General features: G+C 37.2%; 1 protein-coding gene across 1 annotated transcript in view; it reads right to left on the reverse strand.

The window, feature by feature from the left end:
• Positions 1 to 9353, reverse strand: part of LOC129265635 (bromodomain adjacent to zinc finger domain protein 1A-like) — a 43792-nt gene extending 34439 nt beyond the window's left edge. The window contains exon 1 of the mRNA XM_064101333.1: positions 9110 to 9353. Within this exon, the coding sequence (XP_063957403.1) occupies positions 9110 to 9353 (244 nt within the window). The remainder of the gene's footprint in view (positions 1 to 9109) is intronic.
• Between the last annotated feature and the right edge of the window lie 821 nt (positions 9354 to 10174).

Raw genomic sequence — 10174 nt, forward strand, 5'->3', positions numbered from 1 at the left:
ACGTGATTCCATGTACAAGGTCAATGCAAATTGTGTTCTTCAACCAAAAGTCATAAATATATGATTATTTTTTACTTTGTTGGTTCAAATAGATTTATTTTATGCTATTTATGATCGCAAAAGAGTCCCAACAAAGTTCATCGGAAAAAACAAAGGTTCGAAAAAACAAAGAAATACAAATAAAAAAACAAAAAATACATAAGAAATTATATTTTTTTCAATTTTTTGTGGATATTTGTGAAAATTGTGAAAATTTATACTCTCACCAAAAATTAGCATTCTACTAGCTTAATAAATTAGGCAAAAACATACCAAAAAAAAAAAAGCTTATTGCATAATTAATTAATGAAAAAAATATAAACAATTAATTTTTGTCTCGTAATTTTGATGCAGAAGTACATGAAATTGCTGATAGTACACTTAATTGCATGTAAAATCAAACGAACCCAAATATGCGTAATTCTACTACACAGTCTGCTTCCGTGACTGGCTGTATAATAGAAAACATAAAGTTCAACAAATCCACACTTTAAATATTTTGAACTTGAAAAAAATAAAGCAAATGAGCTACAACCATGTAATATTAGTTTTAAGTAGTTTTAGTATAATTCTTAATTGAACAGTATGCAGTGTTCCAACTTACCCCATACCATGTTCCAACTTACCCTGTATTGGGGTAAGTTGGAACGTTTGCGATGGTCTTGTTCAAGGTGGATTTTTTCAGTAACCATAATAGAGTTTAAAATTTTATGGGGTACATTTGAAGCCCTTAGATATATGCTTCAAGCTGATATATTGATTGTTTCTCGAATAAAATCTATTTGGATTTAACAGCCATTTTTGTCAAAAATGTTCCAACTAGCCCCGGTCTCCCCTACATATCGGAGTGACAATGATCTGATTATATTTGCGCATCATGAGGTCAAAGAGGTCAAAGGTCATAGAGGTCATATTGCTCTATATGGAAATATAGCAATAAGTAAAAAACCGTTTGAATGATATACTTCAAACTTGGTTCCTACATTCATATTGGATGGACAATGATCCGAGTAGACATTGGGGTTACATGGTCAAAGGTCAAAGGTCATAGCGGTCATTACTGTATGTATGGACATAAATTTCATTCTCTTGACAACTGTAGATCCGTTTGGGGAATCCGTTTAGGTCATAAACATGTATGCATGTCGGCTGACAATGATGTGATAAGAAATTGAGAAGTTGTCCTTGACAAGTGGAAATGTGTCAGAGCTTGCTAGAGACTTGACAGACATAGCATCAATTATTTACAAACTTGATTCTAACCAAGATTTGGAGTCAAGAAAATTATATGTATTCGAATTTCATACATGTATACTTTTTAAACAATGTCTGCTTATTGACAACCTAAAAATTGTCAGAGGCTTGACATAGCACCAAGTAGTGTGCAAACTGGATTATACATACATTGCAAATAGACCTCCTTCAGCTATAACATATACATTTGTACATGTGCTCACATATATTCAAATTTTATACTTCCTAAATAATGGCTACTCTTGACATCTGAATGCTTGTCAGAGATGTGACTGACATAGCAACAATTAGTGTATGCAAACTGGATTCTATGGTTTGTATTATATACCAAATTACATATCTATTCAAATTTCATAATACTCTTTAAATTCTTCGTAAAAAAAAGCTGTGCAAGCCAACATACATAGTACCTGTATTCCAATTTTCCCAGTTCATTTACTTCTTTATATCTTTTTATTAATTGTTTTTAACAACCTGAAAATTTGCCGCAGGCTTTCCAGAGTAGGGACAGTGATTTTCCGCGATCGCGGAAAACGGACGGAATTCACGGAATCGGCCTTTTGAAACGGAAAGTGGCTTTTCAAACGGAAAATCACAGAAAATTTGTTTTTTCTCAAAATGCACAAAATATCCACAGAAATTAATCCCAAATCCTCAACAAAATACGAATATCAACTGAAAAAAACACGATCTCACTCACTTTGCAACAACAATAATGACAATCAACACATCGTAACTACACTCGAGCCCCTCCATCACTCGATCTTATCTAAATTAGTTCACACTGACGTCCGCATATAAGGCAGAATACGGCCGTGTGTTGCTGCCCTCTGCGTTCGGTCATAATACAATGATCACGGTGATTGAACAAATCCAAAATGGCGGATAGGCGGAAGTCGTCGACTGCTCAAAACGATGTCCTAAAAGTCCCCAAATCAGCATAAAATCCCATGTAACCATAAAATAATGCTAATAATATAAAAGGTGAGGATGTATTAATGTTAATTATGTTTCTCTAAATAGTTTTTGAGCTCGAATCTCTTTGATTAAAATGGATTTTAAAGCGATGTTAGTACATTGGTAGATGCAAATTTTGACCAGCGCTAGCATTTTGACATCGCTATTCATTGCGTATTGTTTTTTCTATGTAAACGGAATTGTCACTTTTTCATACAAAATGTACACAAAGTCTATGGGGAAACGGAATTTCTGTTTTCAGACATGCTGAAACGGAATTTGAGATTTTCTGAAACGGAAAAGGCAATTTTTAGAAACGGAAAATTACTGTCCCTACCAGAGCAACACATTTAGTCTATGGTGCAGACGCCAAGTCCAAGTTTTCATTTACTGATTGGTTACCAAATTACATAATGTTATCATATTATGATAAATACTTTTCATAGGTTGACTATATTAAACACAGGAGTAAAATAGCTTAAAATACCTTCCTCACTAGTAGTTATTTGTCTGAAGGAAAACACAATTTGCTTCGCTCCCTCGCTCATGGATTCTGTGAAAATTTGAATGCTCCCTTTGGCATGAGCTTATCTAAATCAAGGAGTGGCTAGTTAAAAACAAAGGGTTTCTCAAGGTTTAGTATGATTTTCTGAATTTCAGTTATTACATTTAATAATAATATAGGACTATATGTAGGTCTTGTGAAACCTGCAACATTTTGAAGGGGTTTGCTATCGATGGTTCACACATTCTGTGTACAATCATCAGTTATTACCTGAACTTCATTATGGCAACCTAAAATGCCATTTGGCAACCTAAAAATTGGTATAGGTTGCCCAGCTGGCAACCAAAGAAAAAAGTTAAGTGAGAGCCCTGATGAAATAATGAAAAAATTATGATTTTATGTAATAACATAAGAAAACGGAAAGTGGGGATGTGACATCATCAGCCCACCTAATGAATATTCATGATGACTGTTCTCACAAAATATTGCTAAACTTTAAACTTCAATAACTTTATTATTTGTTATCCGATTTTGATAAAATTTTCGGCATTTTGCTCAGTAAATTCTACTCTATGTATTAAGATATAAAAATTTTCAGCCTGGACCATCCCTTTAATTGTCAACCTTCAATTAACATTGTATGTTTTTAATGTGAAATCATCAATATGTTGTTTCTGCATTGTAGGCCTTATTGTTTTGTATATATTTTGTAAATCATTTTGTATGTACACAGGTAAGCCCGAGTCAAATCAATTTTAAAATCGGTGTTCGATCGATGTCATCGAACGCCGGTGCAGATTTTGCAAAATCGGTGCATCGAAAATAAATAAAAATATGTCGGCCGGCCGATTCTTTCACACAATCAATCATCAAAATAAACAGTAATGTCCAACTTGACTTCTACTTACTTGATTTATATTGCCCCCAAAATGAAACCGATTGTGTAATTATGATGCCTATATTCACCATTAATTTGAAGTCTATTTCGATCATAGTTCGAGTCTTACTTGTCTGCTCGTGCCGAGATAATTCATGCACGATGAATTCATGAATGGAAGTCGCCATCAATCGTGCATGCGCAGTACTGTGCTTTAATCAAACCAGAAAATGGCCGGAAAATTGACGCGGTCAACGTCAATAAATCTTCAATAAATCTTACATAAGTTGCTTTCATGAACAATATTAATATAATTACCATAGAACATGATTTAATTGTAATATTTAACAATAATTTGCATATGATAATCATTAATACAAATTTAGAGCTTGATGTGAAACGTTTGTATTTCGTTTCAATTTTCAATGGCGGACATCTCATGATGATCGACTTGAGTGAGTGCACTTATCTAAAAAAATTATTATCACGTCAGGATTGATTCTCGAACATTGTCAACATGCAGAAACTCTTTTCAAGATCGTAATATCACCATTTAATAACATTTTACATGACAAAACAGAGAAAATTGCGTTTGATATTTTTTCCCATCAATTTGAAGCTAGTTTGTGCCCAACTTTGGGCTTTGATTTCATGAATGGAAAATATATTCATACGTCATCGAACGGGCATTTTGCTTCTTTTATCAGAGCTCGGAGGAGACATCCAGAGATGGAATAAAAATAAAAATAATGCCAGTATAATACTATTAATTCTTCCATATATATGAACATAACATACTTTGCTGACATCGTCAGTATTTTTAGTATGGCCATAAAATCTTATTGAATCGTAATTATTTACATCCAATAATAATTTATATAAATTTAGAGCGCGATCCGAAACATTCGATTTATTTCGATCGCATGCTCTTGAGTCTTGTGTCTAAAATAAACAAGTGGAACGCCTCTGGCAATCTTGCCTGCATTACGCGATTTAATATAGCAGCAGTGCTAACTTTGAAAACTACTATTAAATAATCATTCACAAAAACACCATTCATATAATGACATAATACCACGTTCATTGACCATAAATGACATTTGACGGTGACTTAAGACTTGTCAACTACACCCATGTCCACATTTCATTCACTCTATCCATAAACTTTCAAAGTTATGATGGCAATTCAACAATTACCCCAACATGGCCTAAGTTTATTGACCTTAACTGACCTTTGACCTTGGTTTTTTGACCTGAAACTCACAGGGGATGTTCAGTGATACTTGATTACTCTTATATCCCAAGTTGTATGAACTAGATCCATAAACTTTCAGAGTTAGGATGGTAATTCAACAAATACCCCTAACATGGCCAAAGTTCATTAACCTTTAATGACCTTTGACCATGGTCATGTGACCTGAAACTTGTACAGGATGCTCAGTGATACTTGATTACTCTTATATCCAAGTTTTATGAACTAGATCCATAAACTTTCAGAGTTAGGATGGTAATTCAACAAATACCCCCAACTTGGCCAAAGTTCATTGACCCTAAATGACCTTTGACCTTGGTCATGTGACCTGAAACTCAGGCAGGATGTTCACTAATACTTGATTAACCTTATGTCCAAGTTTCATGAACTAGGTCCATATACTTTCTAAGTTATGATGTCATTTCTAAAACTTAACCTTCGGTTAAGATTTTGAAAATAATTCTCCCAACATGGTCAAAGTTCATTGACCCTAAATGACCTTTGACCTTGGTCATGTGACCTGAAACTCAGGCAGGATGTTCAGTAATACTTGATTAACCTTACGTCCAAGTTTCATGAACTAGGTCCATAGACTTTCTAAGTTACGATGTCATTTCAAATACTTAACCTTAGGTTAAGATTTGATGTTGACGCCGCCGGCGCCGTCGGAAAAGCGGCGCCTATAGTCTCGCTCTGCTATGCAGGCGAGACAAAAATGAATAAAAAAAAGAAATAGACAAGTCATAAGCGATGTTCTGTCTCACTCACTTGTGAAAGTAACCAGAAATATCGTGATTTGCGAGTGCACGCAACAGAATTGTATCAAAAGTTAATTGTTAAATAACTGGGATAGAATAACATTTTTCATAAGTCTTGCTCCTTTAATTTTGACCTCAAAATGACCTTTGATCTTAACATGTGACCTCTGAACACAATAACATGCAGGCCTCCTAAGTAAATCTACAACCCGAGTTTGCGTGAAAAATGAATTACGGTTGTGGATTTATGTGTCATAAGAGTCTTGCACAAAAATTAAACATTGACCTTTGACCTTACCATGTGACCTCCAACTGCAGCATTACATGCAGGTCCCCAAGTACATCTACCATCTAAGTTTGGTTGAAAAGTTACTAACGATTGCGGGGTTATATGTCATGTTTGTGACAGACGGAGGGACAACAGACGACATCTGGATCCCTTAGTCTCGCCTTCACCGCTGGTGGGCGAGACAATGAATGAATGAATGAATGAAAAAATAAAACAACAAAATAACAAAAAAAAATAAAAAATAACCGTTGTTTCACAAGTTCCGCCTGTGAATGATTTATGCATGCCTTCCGAGCTCTAGTTTTATTGGATTCCTTTCTCACTTTTCACACCATAATTAGGAGCTGTTTGGTGTGATTGGCTATTATTCATAAAATAAATGTATTATTCATGTGTATCCCAATAAATAAACCTATATAGGCCTATAAACAGACATGTGTTAATGCAAAAGATTCAGGAGAATTTAATCCGGAGAAGTCATGTAAAAATGCCATATTAACAGCAGTAATATCCATGTAATCACATTGTTTATTGAGATACAAATTGTCATTCATATTATCAATTGTAATGATGTTGGATTATTTTCTTCACGATAAAGGCTGGAGACGGCATCTCTTTTTGACAGCGTAACATCGTATGAGCAAAGCGAACATCCGGTTACTTTTGAAAATCTAGACCTATCCAGCAATGGCCGACCATGCTCCGTGCAATCAGACGATAAGTACGCGTGCCTACTGCGAGTATGCACTCTAGCAAATTAGTAAATATATCTCTATGACCTGGGTTAACTTAGACCACACTTTTATGAAGTGCAAGTTGTAAACATATTCCCTTATCCTGCTGCAAAAATTCATCAAAAAATTAAATTAGTGAAATGGGAAGAATATAAAAATACAGAAGTATAATGAATTTTAATGAATTAATTGGTATATTATAATTGCCATGAATATGAAAGATTTATTCAGCCAGCATTTCATAAAAGTGTGGTTTAAAATTCAAGTTTAGACTAGGGTTAAACCGAGGTTTCATGATCAAAATACCACTCATTTTGTTTTTTACTTCATACATGAAATCACGTTTTTGAGCAATTTGAGGTCTCATATACTCTTACACGATATTACATAATTTCGTAAGTTGCGCGATACTTGAAATTAGTGCTGTAGCCGAACCGCCGAACCGAACGGTAGTTCGCCGAACATGGCACTTCCGAACCGAACAGAACCGAACCGAACACTAAGACTTGGTTCGGAAGTTCGGCAAAAAAAAAAAAAACGGCTTTCAGCTAATAAACTTATAAGTTTACACCCTTTCTAATCATTATATTTGCGCATTCTCTATTTAATCTTCTTTGCAATTGTATGTTGGAAGTATGCGCTCATTTTGCGGTTACTAGATTTTGTTTTCATTTTCATGTGGTTTTTACGGCCCTGATTAAGAAAGGAGATCCGATGAATGATGTTGCGCGAGCTTGCGCTATAATCATTTTACTGGCTTTCATCATCTCTCGCTCTGTGGCCGAATCGCCGAAGCATGGTAAAGAAAACCAAAACTGTATGAGTGTTAATTGGTTAAATCTAATTATCTAAAATATTGTTGTTTTTAGGTGGCGAACAAGATTCTTGTTTGAAAATCTTCAAAGTATTTTGAATGAACGAGCTCAATAAACTGAAAGTGAAAGATGAAGTACCATTAATATTACGAATTACGATACGATGTGATTAAGATCGTAACTCGTGTATTGTTGCGGCGGAGAATAAAGATCTGATTGAGGTGATTGACATTATTATTGAGGTGTCGGCTCGCTACTGTCTAGTTTTCATGATTTTAGGGAGAAGTAAAGAGTTTTGAAAACGAGAGATCCAGTGAAAGTGGGAAATAAAGTGAGTGACTGTTAAGGAGAGACGCAAAACAAATAATATAGAAATGAGAAGTTATCTTTTTTATTATTAACAATCAGATGAAAATAAAAATCAAACACTCATGAATGATTACGGTATAGCATATAGCAAGATCCCCTTCCCCTCGTTGACAAGTTGAATGAAGATAAAGCCATGCGGAAACATTCATCTCTTGGGGGAAAATGACCCCCAATCTTTACTTTTTTTCCCTTTCTTATCAACTTCTCAAATTAACCATAAACAATTCGATGATCACTCTACTCCCCCTGTCCCATTACAGTCGTAAAACTTTGCATCCCACTTGGTCTGTATGTTCATGGTCGAATGAAATCTGACCAATGAAATCATAGAAATCTCGGGAATTGCTCTTCAATCAGTGAGCTGAGTTTCGCGAGCAGACAAAGCACGTGGCTGTATGTACCGATGCGACATGCGATTGGTGGTTTAGTTCACCCATCGAGCCAATTAGCGAAAGGCGCATTACATAAGCACGCTTTCTTCGACACGCCCCTGGCCCTACTATGCCTACAGTTCAGTGCACTGGCGCTGGCCGCCTCGTATGTGATGCAATTGCCAATCACGTTTGGCCGGACTGTATATATAAATATTCATGAGCTCAGAGTCCCGCTACAAGGGGACTGCACATTCTGGCCTAGCCTAGCTAGCTGGTACGAGTACGAGCGTAGTTAATTTGGCAAGTGTGGTCCAGGTATGGACGACTAGGAAGAGTCGCCATTTTAGAACTGTGAGTTACCCAATAAATCTGTCATCAGATAATCAAATTCGAGATAACAGTTGATTCGTTGAGCGCTATAACTTTCATAGTTTCATGTCAACAAGATAGAGATAAAATGGTTTGATGTGACAGAGGTACACGCGAGCACATGCAGTCAATCAAGTACAAATTGTCTACCGGTACGCTACGTATACCTGAATGAACTATAGCTTTATATCAGTCTATCATTACCGAACCCCGAACCGAACCAATGTTCGGCAAATTTCTGCCGAACCTTGCCGAACCGAACCGAACCCGAACATGGCGCCTGACTTGCAGCACTACTTGAAAGTAAATCAGCAAGCGGTGCAGTCAAAAAATTTTGCGCAACAGATCTAGAAAAATGTCAAGGGGGTCATAATGCACCCCATCCCAGAAGCATTAGGGTCGATGGAAATGAATAAGAGGAAAATAATCTGCATTGTGTGTTATACATGAAATCGCATACATTGGTTGACCACCATCTATACCTAAAATTAAAAAAAAATACGATAGAAAAGCCCACCTTTGATGCCTGTTGGTACTCTAATGGCAGCTGACTTGGATCCTTTCTTGCAGCTCTCACATTCCCAATGTCCCTTTGGCACCTTGCGTACAACTGGTTTACAACACTCCATATGAAAGGCCTTAGGACAATTATCACAACATATCAGTTCACCTCCATGACCACATCGGGAGCAGACATCATCATGCTCTATCGCATCATCATCTTCGCTTTCCATTTCTTCCTCCGATTCAGCACTGCACATATTTGAATTCAAAATGCAGATTTAATGAACACCTTAACACATGTTATGAATATATATATTTCAATACGGGATTAGTTTATCGAGTGGATTACATTTTCATATAATTTGATTTATTGATAAATATGTTTTGAAAGAACTTCCATTACAATGAAGACCTAAGGGGGGGGGAGGGAGGGAGGGAGGGAGGGAGGGAGGGAGGGAGGGAGGGAGGGAGGGAGGGAGGGAGGGAGGGAGGGAGGGAGGGAGGGAGGGAGGGAGGGAGGGAGGGAGGGAGGGAGGGAGGGAGGGAGGGAGGGAGGGAGGGAGGGAGGGAGGGAGGGAGGGAGGGAGGGAGGGAGGGAGGGAGGGAGGGAGGGAGGGAGGGAGGGAGGGAGGGAGGGAGGGAGGGGGGGTATGGGTGGATGTATGATGTATGGATGGTGGGTGAATGGATGTGGATCGGTGAGTGGGTGGATGGATGGGTGGGTGGATGGTTGGGTGGGTTGGTGGTTGGATGGGTTTGTGGTTGGATGGATGGGTGAATGGGTGGGTGTGTGGGTGGGTTGGTGGTTGGATGGATGGATAGGTGGGTGGATGGATGGATAGGTGGGTGGATAGATGGATGGATGGGCGGGTAGGTGGGTGGATGTCTGGGTGGTTGGTTGGGTGGGTGGATGGATGGTTGGATGGGTGGATGGATGGATAGGTGGGTGGATAGATGGATGGAAGAGTGTTTAAATGCAATTTGCCACGAATATAAAAAGGAAAGATACATTCTCAAATATATTTTGTAAAGCTATGCTAATCAAGCATGAAGTGTTTACTGAAGCCTACAAATAAAG

The sequence above is a fragment of the Lytechinus pictus genome, chromosome 7, assembly GCF_037042905.1.
Source record: "Lytechinus pictus isolate F3 Inbred chromosome 7, Lp3.0, whole genome shotgun sequence".
Lineage (NCBI taxonomy): Eukaryota > Metazoa > Echinodermata > Echinoidea > Temnopleuroida > Toxopneustidae > Lytechinus > Lytechinus pictus.